This window comes from Aptenodytes patagonicus, chromosome 1 (assembly GCF_965638725.1).
Source record: "Aptenodytes patagonicus chromosome 1, bAptPat1.pri.cur, whole genome shotgun sequence".
In the NCBI taxonomy this organism is placed as follows: Eukaryota; Metazoa; Chordata; class Aves; order Sphenisciformes; family Spheniscidae; genus Aptenodytes; species Aptenodytes patagonicus.
The window spans coordinates 76,050,987-76,071,702 of record NC_134949.1 but is presented as its reverse complement, the minus strand read 5'-3'; the positions used below and the strand labels follow the sequence as shown (position 1 = coordinate 76,071,702).

General features: G+C 39.6%; 1 protein-coding gene across 10 annotated transcripts in view; it reads right to left on the bottom strand.

The window, feature by feature from the left end:
* The window catches only part of ABCC9 (ATP binding cassette subfamily C member 9), a 77,113-nt gene that overhangs the window by 53,968 nt on the left and 2,429 nt on the right, over positions 1–20,716 (bottom strand). For 8 of the 10 annotated variants that reach the window (XM_076343213.1, XM_076343271.1, XM_076343282.1 and 5 more), the window contains exons 2-7: positions 14,379–14,544; positions 11,249–11,390; positions 10,758–10,879; positions 9,515–9,681; positions 8,579–8,821; positions 2,146–2,340 (exon numbers count right to left, since the gene is read on the bottom strand). In XM_076343213.1, coding sequence (XP_076199328.1) covers positions 2,146–2,340; positions 8,579–8,821; positions 9,515–9,681; positions 10,758–10,879; positions 11,249–11,390; positions 14,379–14,523 — 1,014 coding nt within the window. In that variant the 5' untranslated portion in view covers positions 14,524–14,544. Of the gene's footprint in view, positions 1–2,145; positions 2,341–8,578; positions 8,822–9,514; positions 9,682–10,757; positions 10,880–11,248; positions 11,391–14,378; positions 14,545–16,089; positions 16,165–20,716 lie in introns of all 10 variants that reach the window. The other 2 variants (XM_076343220.1, XM_076343230.1) reach the window with 1 other exon arrangement.

Here is a 20,716-nt window from a genome sequence, read left to right as displayed (position 1 = left end):
GGCAGAAAAGGAAACAAATGTACCAAAATACTGCAAGGAAGGCTATTCCTTTGGTATTTCCGATCCAGCTGGAAGCAGGATGTACTGAAATTCTTACCAAAAAAAAAAAAAAGAAGAAGGAAAAAGCCTGTTCTACTGAAATACGCAGCCTGATTCTGAGATGAAAGGCTTGGGAAATATTGGAAAATAAGCCACGTACCTATCCTCTTGAAGATTCCTTCATCACTCTGGATTACTGTCATCCGCCATGAGACTGCAGGCAGGAGAGAGGTGCTCCGAGCCGTCCAGGCTCACCTCACTGCAGTGACCCCAGCCTCTTCACACCACATACTCATCCCTCTGCCACAGGCAGCTGACACCCAAAAGGTGTCTATAAGCACCTAACAGTGTTTTCAAAAAGTCCAATGTCTGTAAGACACCTAAATCCCACTGAAATAATAGGACTAAGTCGCTCAACCAGCCCAAGACTCTGAAACATGGGTTGCTTAAGTGCACGATTGGTCAGATAAATGTATGTGAAAACTCTTCTCTTAACATTCTGCTGCATCTAACTTCCCCACGTTTACATAGTGGGGATATCAATAATAAAATAACAGTTGTAGATACCTTTATCAATGTACACAGAGTTCTCAGGAATTAGCATAAAATTCAACTAATTCACATTAACTGAAACTTGAGAGAATTTAAAGGAGAAACACATAGTAACAAGAACAACCAAGAGAAAGTTTATCAAAACCCATAAATTAAAAGCAAATGTATTCTGAAATGTATCCAAGAGAAATAGTGATTGTCACCAAGCCAGGCTCTTGGAGTGGTTTCAAGTTCTCCAGTGATTTTAATCTTCCCTTCAGCCAGTGTTGATTAAAACTTAAAAAACCCCACAACTAAAACCACTACACGGGAGAGTACAAAAGATAAAGGAAGCAGACAAGGTACAGATTCCTAAATTTGAGATCCAGAAATGATAATTTTCAAGCTAAAATACCTTGTTTGTTCAACATGCAAAAAAAAAATTTTTTTGAGGCAAAATATGCACTTTGCCTTTTAAGTCTGTGGCTCAAATCCAACACGTAGAGGTTCAAGGATGATAAAGAGCTCTATTTGATAAGCTGCACAATTAAACTCTCCTTCAGTGCAATGGCTGAATGAGAGTCTAAAGCCAAATTCAGACCATCAGTCAAGAAAATGAATGTCAGGAGCAAGCAGCCAAGGAGAAGATGTTTGGATAGTGATGACAGTCAAATGCTTTATCTGGAGGGGAAAATGTTATTCCATTACATACCTATCTGCTCATTCAAATAAAAAACACTCACTGCATAAAGTGTATGGAGATGTTTCTGTATCAGAAGCCAGACGTAGGAAAATTTCTTCATCATGTCTTCTCTGCTGTCAGCTAGTAAAATAATTTTACCTGTATCTTTTCACTAGTTACTAATAAATTCATTTTCTTATGATAGAAAATGTTCTGTATCAGAGGCTTGCTCGGTGCTTAGAGGTGGTCTCTGAAAGTTCAGTCTCGGTGAAACTTGAAATGAGCTGTGAACTAGCATCTTTTGTGCATCTCTAGTATCAAGAATGCCATTGAATAAAGTGGATGCTTTTCAACTTCTCACATGCGCCAATGCATTTCATCACAGCAACAAGCAGCATAATAACAGGGAGTGACTACTCTCGGCTTCCCAGTGGAAAACAGATTTCAGAGAGCTCAAACCTGCCAACGAACCTCAAACGGACAGATGGACAGAAATTAAGCAAAATTCCCAGACTCATCCTTGCTGGATGCGTCACTGAGGCACCACCGGCGGGTGTCCTGCCTGAAACGAGGAGGCACAGTTGAAGAGGAGCAGAAAAACTGTTCCTTCTCCCCAGAACTGCAGGGATGACTCCACCAAGAGGCAGACAGCTGGGCAACTGGGGGAAGCCTGCACCACCTGTGTTGCATATGAGTGCAACCAAAGACTTCCACTACTCAGGTTTATAACTTGACTGTCTCTCACAAAAAAAACCCTCAATTTGCTTGAAAGAAACAATGAAATAATACAATGGTGTTCATAGACATATAAAAGCATGCAGCCAGAAGTATTAAATACTTGATACGAATCTAGAACTAATACCAAAGTTTTTCAATCCCTGTTGTCAGGTTACCTTTTCTGTTGTATTTGTATTATTGGTTGTATTCTGGAAGCCCTGGACAATGCCAGAAATGCATAATGGCCCAGCAAAACCCAGCAAGTCAGCCAAGTAACGGAACGTGCTGCTGAGAAGAATTGGTCGTCCAAAAGCACTGTACATGGCTAACCATATGGAGGGACTCCGATTGGGCTGGTCTGCTACCTTTTTCTGGAAAACAGAGAAACAGGTATCAATGCACCAAGAAGAGGCCTCCCTGGCTGTATACGGCAACTTCCGTTTCATTCCTGTCTGGATGCCCAAACGGTTCCTGAAGGGTGTTTTGGAGTAGACGAGGTAGCAAACATGCTGTAGATATCAACAGATTTCAGGCATTCTTCAAAGCGAATTCAAATTCTGCCTCCTCTTGGTAACTGTGGTTCCTCACCTCTAAATCCTAACACTTTTCTGAACCTGTGAACACAGGAATGCAAAGACAGCTTAATCGTACTGGCATGTAGCCATTGCTCCTTGTCACATGTGCGCTCAGGAAAAGGTCTGACCTTTCACGCCCTTGCTCATACGGGTTATCTTGACTTTCACAGTGGTTGTGAAACCACTTGATCCAGTAAAGGCTTCTGATGTGAGAAAGAGATTGAATGAAAAAACATGGACAGACACCTACAAGAATATAGTTTAATTTAATTTATCTGTATTTTTTCTCTCTCTTGGATGCCTTCCAGGAAGATACACTTCAGCCGATCGCTAATTATTGGGCTCAAAAAGGTGAAAGTAACAGGCTGTGTTGAGAGGTAAGATTAAATCAATTAAGGGTCCTTTCTAGCCTTCAGTTCTGTGAATCTATGCAGTATCACAACTCTTGCCCTAAAACACCAGCCAGAGGATATCTCTGTATCTAGTCAGAGGAGTTCTGATATTTCTGAGGTCCTTTCAATCTAAAGAAGAGTTTTACTTAACAGATCCACGGTCTGCAGAGTGCTTCCTTGTGCTTCAGGCAGCAGCTTTTGACACTTTAAAAATGCAGCTGTCATTTTTCAAGTAGCACAGACGCCTGCAAGTTGTAACCCAAGCCAAGCCCCCTTAAGTGTTCACAGAGACATTTTAAGTATAGCTCAGTAAGAACAAACCCCTGCCCCAGCAAATTAACCGAAGAAAAGCAAGTATGCCTGTACCCTGCCTGGCTGCCTCATGTCTTTTTTCCTCTTTTCTCGGTTTTTCCTTTTATGCCACTTCAACAGCGAGACAGAATATGTGCATGGTGCCAAAAATGCACAAGTGTGCAGAGGGCCAGATAGCTGCTTACTGGCTTCTAGAGATTAGGCCAGGCTGGTCATACCCAATGCCAAGAAGCTTAGTACAGAGAAATAAGCAGCACAGGGACAATTTAGAGCTAACGCTTCAGAAAGTGGTAAGAATGAAACTGCTCCTTTTGATGAGGGAAAGAGCGCAAGGGCCTCATGCAGGTTTCCCAAGACAAAAGGCTCTGAATTTGTTGCCTAATGGGTTTTGAGCTAGGCTGCCCTACAGGGGCTACTGTCATCCCCCTCAAATAAATGATCTGCATTTTAACAGCTCGATAGGAGCTAAGCTCCTTATTAGGAAAATGCATCTGCCGTCTTTTGGAAAAAATTGCACATACTATTCTGGGCATTCAATTAATGGTAAATTTGGCAATGATAAATCCTTATTTCTTTAATAAGATTTTACTATTTCAATAGCCATTTTCACTACTACTACTACAATTCACATAACTGTCATCACTGCATGAAATCTATTTACTTTTCATTGGAAAAAATACAAATTAAATTAAATTATCTAATAATCTCTATTGCTAAACACTGTTATTTCTTCTTTTTTAATCAGGACTTCAAATTAGCTGAAGTATCTAATGAGGAGGGGGGGAGAAAGAAGAGTGGATTTTTCTTCTGATCTTAAGCACTTTTCCAGAATGGTTCTTGAGGCCCAGTGTTATGGGCTTGCAGTATAGTATGTTGTATGTGCCAACCCTTTCCTTTATTTAGGTGCTGAAGGATGATCTGTCAATCACCACTCATTATAGCTCTCTGACGACCACTGACATGTTTCAGTAAATCCACAATTGAAAGTTTGGCCAATGTCATAAGAATTAAATAAAAAGCTCTGTCTGGGCTTTCTGCATCAGAAAAACATTATTACCATGATGATTATTTTCTACAGTTTCCCCGTCCCTTTAAGCCTCTGTGGCTTGGGAAGCCACCTGAAGCCAAGAGCTTCTCCTCCTGGGCATGGGAGGCTGGAAGGACATACCTTCCTTTTGGAAGGTGAGAAAAAAGAATCTTAAAGCATAATGTTAAAAATGATCCAGTTACAGAAAAGGAGGGGAGCTGTACTAAAGACAGGGAAGAGTTGCAGCAACACAAATGTGAGCTTAATCAGTTTACACAACTATGCATCTCGGTGCCTTGTTTAAATTTGCAAGGATTATTTTTGTTGGTAAGGTTTGTTGTTGTGTGAATTACCAGGCTGGACCACTGTTCTCAGCTGTGGCACTTGTCTAGGTTTTTCTTGTCTTTGCCACCTCCCTTTTAAATTACTGTAATTTTCTCTACCTTGGGCTCTCAACAGTTGAAGTAAGGGCAGTGAGACAGCACTTGCTGGTAAATCAAGCCACCTGTAAGGTACGCCTCAGCCAATATGGAAATCTGACTGTTCCCTTAGTGCTGTAGCTGACAGTGTCAGCCTGATGCTGAAGGGCAACGCTCTGTCCCTGTAGTTTCTAGCTATCTATCTATCTAACACGCTTTCTTTCCTCCTCTTTTTGCCATAACACATTAAGATCCACAGTGGCACATGAATAGCAGGTATAGGAAATTCTCCTGGTGCTTGACTTTAAAAATTGCATTTTCTACTACACCATCCCAAAAGTAAAACTTTCTATTGACTGTCAGAGCAAATTCCATGGGATTTTGGTTGATGGGGTAAACCAAATGTCATATCAATGTGCTAAATCTATTTTGGGATATGTGATGTATGATGCATTAGTATGTGGTTTGAAACATCTAGACCACTTGTATAGAAACAAAAACAAAAGCCAAGCAACAACAGAAACAGGATCAAATTTTTTGGGGGGTGATAATGTAACAAGTACTACCCACATACAGTACATTGGTCCAAAAATCTGGCTGTGAGAGTTTCATAGCATATCATTAAGGACTTCTTTATCTTCTTAATCTTATTAAGGAATTATTTATCTTCAGCCAAAACGTCCATTAATACAGTAGGAACTGTGAACGTGTATTAAAGAAAATATATGAATTTAAGGTCATGGGTCTAACCCTATGTGTGTGATGTGCATCACTGCTTATTCTGCAGAAGCAACCTTCCTATCCACAGTTAGAATTTCTCCAGGATTCTTAGAAAGGTATGATAAAAATACTGTAAGATGAGGTATTTCTGTTTCTATAGGAGACTGTCCAGAAAAGCAAAAAAATACAGCATGTTCATCTTTTAGAGTATTTACTGATGGCAGGCAACAATGAGATAAGGAAAGCCAATTGCAATGTATTTTTTTGGCAACACTTTGTTTAGGAAAAAACTCAAACAGCATATTTAAGTAAGCTTAATTATCAAAAGAGCTTGTTTTACCTGTAGTTTTACAGTATCTTCTAACTGAAAGAACATATGCTATGTTGTTTTCTTATGATATGCTGTGTTATGCTACGTTGCCAAACACAAACTATCTACAAAACCAGTAACAAATGACCTGTATCTTGTTGTAAGAGTTGGAATGCCTTTTGCAGTAGCAACTACCAGACTAATAGCCAATTAGAATGTCAATCACCAGCTATTTAGCCTTGTATTGTGTTGGTTTGTATTACTTAATATTATAATAAAATTACTGATAACTGGCTTTAAAATTCTATAAAATACCTTGTAGCATGAAAGTTATATTAAAATTAAATTACTTGATGCTTTGAAAAAATTACTTACAACTAAAGAATTTTGAGTAGTGAATGTATTCATAGTGCTAAGAACTGCTTCATGAAAGTTTGAAAATGTAAAAAACCGCAGAACAGAATAATGAATAATGAATACAGATTTGTCACTGAGAAGTGTTAGCTTAGGTCTCATGTGCCAGTGGGCAAACCTTCATATGGCAGGAGCCAGAAGAATTCTGTCTAAGTAGTTGAATGTAGATTTCAGGAGTTGTCCACTGACATCAAAGAAAACAAGAAAAGGTTCCACCCAGTGTTCACAGACTTCATGGTGACTCATGCTATTTTAGCAGAATATAGCAGCCATAAAAAGTTAATCTCGGACCCTCTAGTTTATACTCCTGTATGCTTGGAGACAGGTTTGGAAAACAGTGAATTTGAGAAAACAGCCATCAAAATTTAACCTGACTCATTTCCCTTCTGCTATTATTTGGTAGAGAACCTCATCTGGTTTCAATTTTCACAGCATGCAGAAGGGATAGCAAGACAATGTCATGTGAGCTATCTCAAAGGCATTTTACAATACAGAATATTCATGGTCATGTTCAGCATCTTTCATCAAGGCGTGATAAGGAGGGTTTGGAAGGGAACAGAAGGCTTCTTTCTGCAGGGCCATAGAGCACAGCTGAGATCAGCTATCTCCAGGCACAGGCAGGGGTAACCCCACTTAATCCAGAGGATGCCGGGGGGCTCCCTTCGCCAGCTGCGGAAGATTAGTGTAAAATACACCCTGGCAACAGAGACAGTGACATATCGTCTCTTCCAGATTGCAGACCATGCTTCAACCTGAAGAATTTTCCTAATTCTGTGGCTGTTTTCTGGCCCAACCATGCACAAACCAACACATTTCTCCATGGGAGTGAATTGCAGTGAGTTCCACTGCCTGGCTCTTTGGATTGGTTTCAGCCCTTTAGTTTACTTTAACTTTATCTATGAAGTATCAGTTTACTTTAGGCTTATAGCCTGTTTTCAAATATTAGCACAAATGTGCTAGAGGCTGTGGTAATCTCAAGACTTTAAACAATTACGGAAACCAAAAAATCTGATGTGAGCCAGCTTTATAAATGTAGGTGCATGTAACTGCACGGGTACATTTATGCAAGTCTTCATACATGCCTGACGCACGCTAAGGGAAGCTACACACTGAATGTTTGTGTTCAAGCACATGAGCAATAGCACACCTAACTTGCCTTTTGGCATCTGAACCGCGTATTTGTGCAGGCACACACAGTTTCTGCAGATGTAAATGAGCTACAGACAAATGCTTGCACCCAGTCATCATGCCTGTCATTAAGAATGGCACAAAGACTCAGATCCTCAGGGCATGTAGGTGTCTAAGCCTCTTTGGTCTCTTTAAGTAAGATTTAGGCACCAAACGCTTCTTTAAGGAGCTGGCCTAAGGGATGCACTTCTCCTTTGCTGTGAAAAGCTCAGTTCCAATGACTCAGTAGTTTTCTGCTTAAAGCAGAAGGGTCTTGGTCTCTAGTACTGTAAGCATCGACTACAAAAGAAAAGAGAAGCAACCTAAATCTATTAAAATAGAAACAATTGTACTGATTATGGTTTCATTTCAGAGGGCACAGCTCCATCAGTTGCTGGGAGCAGAGAGCTGCTCCTCCTGGCTTCCCCTCGCATTGCAGTTCTAAACCATGCACTGCTTGGAAACATGTTTATCTGGTGTATGCAGGAACGGGATTTATATGCTTTTGTCCTACATGCTACGTTTTCCAAAGTGGCCTCTGAATGCCTGTATTCTCTCTGTTTATGCCTGAGAATTGATATGTATGCACAAATCAGGGAGGCAGGCTCTCGAATCCTCCCTCCTTTCTGCAAAACAAAACATTTCTTTTTTTGGCAGAAATCACCAGCTTTAAGCACAAATGAAATGCCACAGTTTTGCCAAATTCATCCAGAATTTTCTCTGGAAACTCCTGCACTACCCAGTGAGTTTGCCCAACCATGGTTTTTGTACTGGGTCTGGCTGGGATGGAGTTAATTTTCTTCATACCAGCTGGTATGGTGCTGTGTTTTGGATTGGTGACTAAAACGCTGTTGACAAGACACCAGTGTTTTGGCTATTCCTGATGTGTGTTTTTAGCTATTTCTCTTTCTTTAGAAAAAAGTGAAGATGAGTGTTTCCAGCTGAAACTATGGAAAGAATGTCTTCTAATTTAAGATGCTGTCATAAGTAGCTAACATTTAAACAAAGCTTTCACTTTTAAAATGAAATCTAGCAAGTGATCAGTCTGTTACGGTTTCGGTTTCCAGTGGCTCTCAATCTGGCAACTCTCCCCTGCTGTAAATTCACTTAAAACCAAACAGTAACCATTGGATTGGAACTTCCTAAGTTTCACCTTGGAACAAACAGTCCTAAGTTAAAAGTTCCTAAAACTAGGGTTTCATAGAAGCACAAAAATTTCAAAGTGACACTATAGTTTCTAAGGCCAAACAGTGACATGAACATTTTTGGTTACCTTTTGTTCCTCATACGCTTCTTTGAGACAAACATAATTTGTCAGTGCTCTCATTGCAATTGGAAGCTTTCCGATTGCCTTCAGGTCCACAGGTTTCTTGTGAGCAGATATAATAAGAGTATTCATCCACCAATAAGTCGCCTTTGAGAGCAAATTGACAAACGGCTGCAGAAACCTCACCCCCAGGTCCTGTAGATCCTCTGGTGGCTTTACTTTCTGAGGGTTCATGAAAAATACATACCTCTGGAGAGGAGAAAATAGGCAGCATGTGCTCAAGAATGATCTTATTAATGGCAATTTTTAGTAAAAATTATGTATAATACAAGTACAGTGTCAAATTTGCATTTAAAAGTAATTATACAATGAATTTAACTGTAAATTTGCATGTAAATAGGAGCATTTCCACTTTGACAGCATAACTGGCAAGAAACTGAGCAATATGGGATGTGGACACAGTTCTGTAGCCTACCAGTACTACCTATCTCTATCTGAACCACAACAAAAAAGAATTCTTGGGATATAATTATATTTTAAATTGTCATGGGTAAGAACGTATGCTAACTTATACATTCACTACATATATAGTTTATCTGCATTAACATAGCATATACTGTATAGATAACATAACACACACACATATACCCTTACATGCACAAATATGCGTGTATATCTATCTATTCAAATATGTATGAACTCTCTGTGTGTATACATATACACAGGCACACATACATACCAAGTCCAGGGGACACATCAAGGACATACATTTTAAAGAGATGCCAGGTCCCATTGATTTCTATAGAATTACCCAGACATTTATGGCTAAGCTAAACTTGGGCCTAAACTTGACACAAGCCAGAGTTACTGGGACTAAAGACCCATCTTCATCCCCGAGATACTATTGATATCTTTTCAGATCCTGATAAAGAAACCACATACCCTAACTCGAATGACATTGATCTCCACAGCCATCAGCAGCCCATAGAGAATGACCATAATTCCAGTGATGCAGAAACGCAGCTGAGAAAAAGGCACACCGTCCTGGCAGTATCTGACAAGCTTGATCGTTTTGGTGACAAAGGCCATTATCCAGTAAAGAAAGAGAGCTGTAAAACATGTGCACATGCATAATTAAAAAAAAATAAATAATAAGCTATACCAGCGCTGCAGAAATTTTAGCTTTCTCAAACAGAAATATTCCATGGCTTAACTGAATGCAAGCATGGTGATCCTCTGTATCACCAGCCTGCAGGCTGGCACAGTGTGATGTCAGCCCAAGTCAGGAACTCAGGTTTGAGAGATTTGCTTTGCACTTTCTTTTCCCAGGTCACTATTTTCTTTCCTGGGCCACCACCTTTCAAAAAGATCCACAATGGTTGTTCTTCACACAATTACAGAAGTCCATTGAAGATAATCTGAAGGGGAACTTTGTTATTGAAATGAAGTAAAAGTCACTTAAATTGACAAATGTCATCTTGCCTCTTTGAAAAAGCAGAGTGCATTGCAGGTAAGCCCATTTTGAAAGAGTTCATGTAATTTAATTATATCCTGCAACCTGGTTTGTATCTGCCAATGGCTAGTTCAGGTTGTTGAGTTATAGGTAATTTGGACCATATACTTCTATGAAACATTACCCTGCAATGTCTAGCCAAATTCTTCTGACCACCTCCTGGCTGAGACAGATATCGTGAATACCAGGTAGCAGTTTTTCAAAGGTAAACTTTTTCCTCCCCTTTGGAAAAAGTGAGAGGTGGCATTCGTCATTAGACTGAGTAATCTCAGAATCAACTGCAACGGATGCTGAGAAACAACAGCCATCTGCACAGGATGGTTTGTGATCAGTTTACTATTAAAAGTGGTCTTTTAAAATAGCCCTTTTGAATGAAGACAAGTTTTTGCCTCAAAATAATGAGCAGTGTTAAAAAATACCTAAAAGCTCATGCTAGAAATACAATAGGCATACTATGCTTTCCCTTTTGTGATAATTTTTAAAAAGTCTTCAATGCGTACCTTATAAAAGATGCAATAACTCCTACAATAATACTCGTTCAAAGAGCAGAGAATTATTCCTCTCTCTTTTAATATTCTTATGCATTTCACTGTCCTCTTCAATCTGAGCAAGCTGACTTTGGCTAAACTACTGGGTTTTGTAAGAGTACATAAATATCAGACTTAGACTTACCCAACAGTAACTTTGGAAAGTTAGATGTTTCAATATTATGGTAATAGACTATGGATACAGTGGCAGCCACAAATCCCATTATAGCTGGTAGAAAGAGATGCAGATGGCGAGATTTCATTTGCCTGAAAATAAATAAGGTATAAACTAGTGAATTTAGTGTCTTTTTTTCGCCATTGTTATATTCCTAGGTGTTCTGCTAATCTATTTAAGAGGACAAATATGACTTTCCTAGAGACAAAAAGATTTTTTCCATGTGAACGCTTTAACTTCTGTCAATATTTACTTTCCGTTATAGTTTGAGAGGAGGATAACAATGTGCTAAGAACAATCATTTCGCCTTCATACCATTAAAATCCAGACAGTTCATGAAATGATGCCCCATCTTTTTTGCGGAAAAACTCCTTACGCCTTACTAGCCAGCCTGTCACACATTATCAGTATACATTAACGAATGCAATTAGCTTGGCTATCCACCAAACACCGTCACTTACGTATCGGAAACTATGCCCTCTGCTATTTCACACACATGTACAAACAGGAGGGTGAATGTCAGGATCCACCGCAGGTTGTGTCCAGGGAAGTGCAGCCAGGTATTGTGGTGAATCTGGACTTTGGAGCTTTGGCTTCCCCAGCCTGGGAAATAATAGTAATGAAAGAACAAGGTTATCACACAGCCAGATAGTGAGTGATCCGGTTATCAATTCCCTATTCTAATCCATAGGTCACACTTAAAATAGTATATAATCAACACAAAACCCCTCTAAGGCTATGGGGGCTGTTGTTACTAATAACATGACCCAGGAGTGTTTGAGTTGCCATGTAGCTCCCCATAATTTAGATCTGACCCTCTAGACAACATGACAACAGACTTCCCACAATTGCAATCAAAGAGAAGAGGTCCCTGGCCAAGAACAAAGATGAGAAAACCAAAAGAAACATCTCAGAGTCTCACCCTCGCACAACAGGGACTGACAGATCTTAAGTGATGGCGTCATCATGTCTTTCCCAGTCACAGGCCAGAGTGGGCAAAGTTTCCAACTGATATAAAAGTTGCATCCTCCAATGAGGCCTCAAAGAGATATATCTACTTCAGACAAATAAGATTTATTATGTCTGTCTCCGGCCTGGTTGGGAGCGCTGTCTCAGGGGATGCTGAACGGCGATTTCCCAGTCTCTGCTCCTCAGGCCCAGCCCAGCCTCCTTGCCCTGTGCATTCCTGGCACATTAAAGCTTCCAGCACAGCACCAGGACTCAGCTGATCTAATCAACAAATTAATCTTGAATCCCATTTTCATGTTGTCACCTCAGACGGCACCTACCCTTTTCAGGCAAGATCCTCTCTGAAGCCAGCAACCTGGCAAGAAGCAGGACACCAAGGACCTGATGGATGTGACAGTGCTGGGGGGAGCTGAGGACTGATCAGAGGTTAGCCTCTCATGATGGCCAGTCTTGTCCTGCATGTTGCTTTGTCCTCTGTCCCTTCCCACCCTGGTACAGGGCTGTCCTGAGTCAGCCCAAATGGCTGTACATGTCCCTCTTACTGTAAGGCAACTCCTGGAATTCTCTGACAGACTTCCCAAAGCCCATAGAGAACCCCAAGAACAGCACATTTCGGACAAGTAAAGAAACAAAACAAAAGAAAACAAAAACAAACCCGAAGGTGTTTAACCAGGGCAGTGAACACTGTATCTGTTTCTTTCAGTAACTGCAGAACTGAGTTTAAAATCCGGGATATGCTTTTGATACACAAGGATGCAGCACCTCATCATGCCTAGAGGCTCATCAGGTGACTCAGAAACACATAAACTAGAGCCCAGGTTATTCATTCCTGGAAACTGTCAGGATTTCACCATTTCATCCTTGTTTAACATGTAAAGTACTGCAGGAACAAAATAGTCTCTCTTCTCCATGTCTATCTCAAGCATTTTCTATAGTTTCCTAAGATTTTCCTAATCTAATGTGGCTTTCTTTGACCTTGCTCCTATCTTTGTCTCTCCCAAGCTGCTTTTCATTTTTACTTCCTCTTTGCCCATACATCTGCACAAACACAGTTCATCATCAATTTTTGTTTTGGAGTCAGTCAATACTGCGGACTCCAGTTAGCTTTTACTGCTCTGTTCAACAACTATTTGTCCTGATGATCTAGGTACAAAATAGAAAACAAAGAATTACATGCATACATACATAACATACAATTTAATCTATGAAGTTTTTTTCCTAACATTGTTAGAAAATAGAGGGAATTTTCAGTAGCTGCAATACTATTCCAAAATTAATTGGCTAATACCTGTAAAAATATTAAAGCGGCCTGCCACCGCTTGATGGATAACACAGAATGTTGTAAAAGATTATCTCTGCCCTCAGACCTTGCATGGAGTTTCCATCAAACACTTCTGCAGAAAACCCTGCAGTTCAAGGATGACTTACATCTCATCTCAAAGAGCGAGCCAGCACTGACGTAAAGATCCAGCACTGTTGGAGAGAGTTCTCCATAACCCTTGGGGGTTTTTCCAGTCTTTAGTTATTCTTTTATTAGAACTTGTTTCTTATTCCCTTGCTTAGTTATTTAATTATTTTTCAGTTACTAGATCTTGTTATACCTTTGATTGCTAGGTACTGAGTGTCGCAGCCCACGGATTCCTGTAGCCCATTATTCAACCACTTCAGAGTCTTTTTGCATAATGGAAGTCCTTAAATCTCTAGTTTGAACATAGTCCCAAATTCAAATCTTCCTCATGGAAGAAATGTATTACTATGAATATACGTGACACCAGGAAGGTAACATGGAAGAATTGACATGCCATTTCTCATGCAGTTGTGCGGAGAATATTTATTTTTATTAATACTTATTGTCTTTTGTCAGTTATTCAAGTCTCTTTATCTCCTACGATCAGTTAGAATGCCACCGTTTGACAGCTCTGAAAAAGTATTAAATTGTATTTATTTCATCACTGCAAATAACTGGGATAAAGAGACAATTATAGAGAAAAAGTATCATTAGAGTACTAGTTTAGGTGGGGCTTTTTACAAGAATATGTAAGTTAGAGCCACTCCACTGTCCTAAATTCTTCAGGAGAGATTTATCACTTCTTACTTTTGTTCCTGTGGGAAAAGATTCTCTCTTTTGCTCTACTTCTGTTTACAAATGTTGGCAAAAGAAGTAATTATTCTGTTTTAAAAGTTTCCTACACTTCTCCTAGCCTTAGATCCAAATTGCACATTTTGGATATTCTCTGAAATTCACATAACTTGAAGGGAATTCAGACCCACTCTCCTAAGTCTTCTAATATCTAATAATAGCAAAGGCTGCAAGTTGCCAATTTCAAATCTGAAGAAAACTTCTCCAGAGAGAAGTTTCAAAGCATTTGGATCTGATTTCTCTAGTTCTCATCCATCTTTCGTGCTCCTTAGTTCAGATTTGTATCTAAAATTCCCAACATTTCAAGAGGGTTGGCTTCACGTCCTCTAGGTCAAGCCATTCTGTCTCTTCTTTTTTAAAATTAATAAGTACAGAGCATCCAATGGTTTGCACCACAGGCCTCCAAGCACATATAAACATGACTGAGTATAAATACATGCTCAAGTGTTTGTAGGATTGCACAGCTCCCTTGAATAACTCACCAATGAACAGAATTGGGAAGGTGATAAATAGCAAGAAGACATGGGGAACCAAGTTGAGGGCATCCACAAAGCAGACGTTTCTTAGGACACCAGCACTGATGTTATAGGCTGAAGCATTGTCGTTACCACAAAATGCGAGCCTCATCGCTTTCAGAAGGTCTGACTACTACAAAAAAGAGAGAATAGTTGACTACCAAGACTGCTAGCATTCCCTTTAGCTAAACAAAAAATAAACAAAATAAAGAGATACAGAAGGAGCACACTGAATAGAGAATAATTCAGTTGTATTTTGAAAATTCTTTTGGGCTCCATCAAGTATAAGCACATTAGAATGAAGGCTGTGCTTATATTAAATGTACTATTTATTATAAGCATTATTTATTAAATACACTATGCTATGTCTTCTAGTGTTCATTATATGCACAAATGTTATGCTGCAAATGCTCTACGAGAATATAGAGAAAGAACAAGGAAGTTTTGAAAAAAATTATTTCCATTTCTCATAAGAAAACAAATGCACATAAGCTGACTCCTGTGTGTTACTGCTTCTTTGATGAGCCAACATTCTCTGTGCAACATCTCTGTTCACATGATTTGTTGCACTACGTTTTCAGCGCAAGCTCGGAAGCTTTGATATTTGTGATTTGGTAGCTTTGCATTCACTGATATTTTGTATCTCTTCATTGTCCAATAGAACAACAATGGTCACATACACTAGTCATTACAGATAATTGCCAAACTCTTAATCAAAGTAGGTTGTATTGAAGATTGCATAGGCAGTAAATCAGCATTTATGCTTGATCCTGCAAATCCTTGTGCACATGCTTAGCCTCATCTAAGCAGTTCTCTGACTTCCATGATTTCTTATGAGATTATCTTTGTACACCAAGATAAGCTCATGCGTTCGTGCTTGCAGAGTACGGGCCATAGTATGATCCAGAGTTATGCCCAGCTTCTGGCTTTTATCAACCTGTGCATCGTTTATCTATTCATTCTTCTTTGTAAGAAGATGAAACAAGATTGCAACCAAAATGTTTCCTTGCTGGTTTCTTTGCCCGAGACTTACACACAAGCAACATAGTGCTGTAGAATAGGTTGTGTAAACTGATTTGCTCGCATCTTTTTTTCCAAATTTTTACATACTAAAATGGAAAGAATATCTTTAATTCAGCAAAGTATATGTATACTTTGGTGAATGCGTCTTTCTGCAACAACATTGGCATTAATGAGTTTTGCGGAATCAGAACAATATAGACATGCAAAAAATGCATGAACATAGTTTAAAAAAAGGTACTTGAATGCGGAGAAAAAAGCTTTTCTTCTTTCCTCAAATAGTTCAGATCAGTTTTATGAGCCTAGTTGTTTAAACAAGGTAAGCATAACAAGGTAAGCATAAAGTACTCAAGTACTCCCTTAGAGAGAATAGAAACATAGAGATCTTTGAAAGAATACAGAGTTCAAAGAGGCACTCCGAACCTCTGCTAAACCCCCTTTTTGCTTTTAACTAATTTCTTGCTGGATCTGAAAAGCATAATCCATATTGAAATACATCAGTGAAATTTGTAAAGGAGTTTCATTGAAAAGAATGTGATAAATGCAGTCCCTTTTCCAAACGTATCAACACTTTATGGTCTGAGATTTGCCAGAAGTTAAGCATAACTCAGAGTCATATGGTGGACTGCATCCTGCAAAAATGCATGCATGTACTTACTGTGGTGCAAAAGCTGACAGGCAACCCACTCAGTCTTCAGTAGAACACAATTTGATGAAGAGTTTGGCCCATTCTCTATAATGAATAGAGTGATATGACCACTATCATTCTATCATTTTATTTTTATATAAAAATAGATTCATAATTGCATATGACTAATAACACAAAAGAAATAGCATGTTAATATGAATTCTGTCTGAATAGACTGAGGAGTTTTTAGCAAAACAAACATGGAACTTTTCAAAAAACTACACAAAGATTGCTTGTTTTTAATCTGTAAAAGCTTGACATGTCTCCTTTAAGAGAAATATAATGGTAATGATAATCTCTTGAAAATCAGAAGTGTTGTTTCCTCATTTTTATCGAAGGTCAGAAGTCCAAGGGAGTTCTGCTGGGAATTTTCCTCCCTTTCCCACAAAGAGGACTCTTTTCTGAGACAGCGTAAGATGCTATTGTGGTCTAGTGGTTGGATTGGTACCGAAAGGCAGGAGGATCCTGGGTTCAAATGAGCACTGAATCATTGACTTCCAGTGTAGTTTTTGGCTTCTAGTCAAAAATAAATCTGGGAGAAAGGCTTAAAACCACGTGCAAGAGAAGCTAAGGGAACTGTTGGTTTTTTTCCATTTTTCTGGAAGGGAAATGGAATATAGGCAATAGATGTTCCTGTGGAAGAAAGGACTCTTAACTGCATGGAGAGTGCTATCTGCTAGCTAGGACCTACCATCAGTTTGTAGAGGTTTCATATTACGCCTCACACACAGTCCCTAAAAGCTCTCAAGAAAGATGCATCTTTCGAGAATCACATCTGCATCTTCACAAGAATCTGTGCTGCGCCTCGTTTTGTGATGGAGTATGTCCAATAACACACTCTTAAAACCAACTGTCCTTTGCACGTTGGCAGGGTTGAGGAAAAAATCTGGTCCTATTGTTAATACTGATGTATAGAGACAATGCCCATCATACTGATGATAATTTTCGAGAGTAGGTATAAGCAGTCTATTCACAATACTTTTGTTACAGGTTGCTTTCAAAAAAGAGGTAGAATTTTATTTTCTTCTCTTAAAATGAGAGAGAAAATCAAAGAGCCGAGGTTGGTTAGTTTGTAAAAAAACCCCAGAAAATCAAAAAGATTGCATTGCCAATGAAATGAGATAGGGTAATTGACAATAAATTCCCAAGTTTTTAAATCAGAAAACACTTCATCATTGATCAGCACATCCAGTGACCATGTTCATTAAACCTCCACAGGCTTAAAATCTATCAAAACATTCTGATCAGTGTCATGATGGTGTGTTGATCCAATGCAGCTTATGATTTGGCCTCACAAAACGCCCACCAGGTACAACTTCCCTTTTTAGCAGCACCCACTTCAGGACACATATCTAATACAGTATGGCACTGATAGGGAATAGAAGAAATAAGAACTGTAGAAGCATTAATAGTCCAGTGATCCTTCCTTCCTTCCTTCCTTCCTTCCTTCCTTCCTTCCTTCCTTCCTTCCTTCCTTCCTCCCTCCCTCCCTCCCTCCCTTTCTTCCTCCCTCCCTTCCTCCCTTCCTTCCTCCCTTCTTTCCTCTCTTCCTCCCTTCCATCCATATGTCCATCACCGCTGTGCTAGAAATTAACTATGACTGGAAGTGGAGGACTCATGTTCTGCAGCTGTTGTTGATGTATGCCAACTTTCACAGACACTTCCTGGTGTTTACACAGACAGGCTGCTAGTAGTTCTCTGTGTCTTCAAGAGTGGCGTATGAAAATACACTGCAGTGCAATAGAGCTCTAAGAAATAATTTTATCTCCAGTGTGCCTCACAGGGAGCAAGAAACCACTCCACCATTCCCTTCCCATCCATTTCTGGTGCAGAAGGCAGATCCGACATACCCTCCACACTTTTGCCCATGTGACTCAAACCACTGGACCTTGTTCTGTTTTTTGGAAAACTTAGATACACAGGAGAGTCTGGAGATGCACTGATGCACAGGCTCCTCACCCCAGGCATAAAGCATGTCATGTAGTTTCTACTTCTTTACTCAAGTTTCACAGATAGGGGAAATATATTGGATGAAATTTTACTGACATGTAAGGGAGGATGCTTTGCATTTACAGTCAATGCAAGTGAGACTCCCATTTGGTTCGAAGCTGAAATTAGTCATTACTTTCTGCTGCATCAGGGCATGCCTCCAGAAGCTCATTTTCATCGGCCTCAAAGTTTAACAAGCTGTGTTCATTTCCAAAGAAGGACAGAAAGAAAAGCCCCTAAGGCAGAAGAACAAGTCCTTGATTTCTCTAGACAGTATGGGGCATTTTACAACAATGCTTGTGAAGCTCCGCCAAAGTTAACAGGAGTTGGATCATGACAGGTTTCCAGATGCAATTGCTCATCCAACGATACAGTGTAACCTTTAGTCTTCTTCAAAGGAAAATTTTATAATATAATGGCAAAATTTCTCATGCCCACACTCAGATCCCATGTTTGCAAAGTTCAGTGTAGCTACAGATGAATACATTTTTAGGACTGCAAACAGTGCAAGTAGCATGTTCAAAAGCTTCAGACTAATTTGGGAGTCTAAGTTGCATTTTCAAACAGTATTTCAGTATTGGGAGTTAAGGCTAAAGAGATCTTTAATAATTCTAAAAATTTTAAAGAGTTTTAAAAGGCCTCAGCTGTACTGACTTTTAATGAGTCCCAGTTTTGAAAATTTTCACTCAAAAACCTGAGCCTGCGAATGAAGACAGTTTGGAAGATCTTGCCTGCAGATAACCAATGAAAGGCAGAGTGAAAAGGCACTATTCCCTCCTCTTCTGTAAAACCATAGGATTTCATTTCATGAAATGAAAATGTGAAATGGAAGAACAGCAAATTTAGAAAAAACATGAAGAATTGCAGTTGTGCTTACTGTTGTAACTCATAAAAAACTGCAGTTGGATTTAGAAAGGAAGATGGAACACTTTTATGACTGATGACTGACCAAATTTGGTTCCCTTAATAATAATTATTTTTCCATTGGCTTTAACTCTTCTAGTAAGCCAATGCTGGGCTTCAGTCAGAACTCGATCTGTAGAGAGGTGAATAGAGATATCTTGCCTACGCGAGGAAGTGCTGTTTGTTTCGCTCAGTGCTGAGCATTGTGCAAGTACGTAATTAAATACACTGAAGACTTTTTATATTTCTCCCGAGCACCAGTTGTTGATCATTGCCAAAGACAGAATGCTGACCACACCAAACAACAGTCTAACCCTGTAATGAATAGCCATGCTGAAGGTCTTTGAATTAGCCTTAAGCAAGTCAGAATACAGAGCTGACTCAAGGTTTCCCACAGTGTAGCCAAAGGTGATTTTTCCCTTACCAAAGTTGAGGAGACAGACCTTTTAGGCCACAGTAAGTATACAGGGAGAGATCAAAGAGGAAAAACTGGACTGCAGAGCCACACGAGGAGAAATTTGAAGAGACTTCTGTTGTCAAGGGATGGAAGAGATAAAAGCAGTTATTGCTGCAACCCAGAGAGGTTATCACATTCCCTAGCAGCAGTTGCCCTCCTACACCTGCCAAGACCCCTTCCTTGGTAACACTGGCAGCATCACAAAGCTGGGCTTCCTAGAATGGTACATAGGTGAATTAAGCAGCAAAGCCAGATGGTTTTATCATCCTCAGCAGTCTGCTGCTGTAGGCAGCTGCTTGCTTCGCTGTAGGCTACACAGTCTAGTAGAGAGCCACGCAAATATTAGTTCAGTCTCAGAATTAATGGTCTTATATCACCATGGTGCTTTTCCTAAGATAAGAAGCCCTGCTCACAGCAAGCTTGACATTGGTGCTGAGTTGTTGCAGTTGCCATACTTCAATTCCAAAGTTGGCTCATGCAGGACTATCTCAAGGACCCATGAGCCATAGGGCTTAACAGCAGAGAAATGTCCACTAGTTTCTTAGCAAATCTTTATCTATGGGTCCTAAAGGAAGGGATAGTAGTCACTGGAAAGCAAACGCCTCTTCTTCTCATATGGATTGCCAAGACCTTTTCTCTAAGCTCATGTTCAGGTTGGAATCTTCGGAGCTGAAGGCTTCTTTACAGGCAGATGGCTTTGTCTAGTGAACAGCAATGTCTGCAAAAAATGGGAGCAGTCTGACTGCCACATTAAAACAATAAAATGCATAATCCAAACATGAATATTCAGGAGAGAACAGATGAAAGGATAGCAAGTTGTTTTGAAATTTGTTGGTCATCTGAAGTTATTGACCACTATTTCTCATCAGGTAGTAGCAGCCTTTCAAAATAACTGTTGAGATTCTCATATACTCATTTAAGAAGGCAACGTTATTCATAGTCATAACAAAAAATGGCTTTCCCAGAGTTAATTTCCCTTTCTGTTGAATATAATAGGCCACCAAATTATGCTGGGGTGATTACACCAAAGTGAGTACATCACAATGTATTTGCTTCACTACTAATCATAGCAGGAATGTTATACTTTACAATAATGATGCCAAGCATACTAGGTTTAACCTAGCATTTCAGTCAGGGGAAATGCAGTGATGTGATAAAGATCATCCGATAACAAGCACATGCTATCTGCAGGTACCAGCTACATTCAGCACCCCAACAGGGGTGCCAAGTACCAGGTAATTTTTTAAC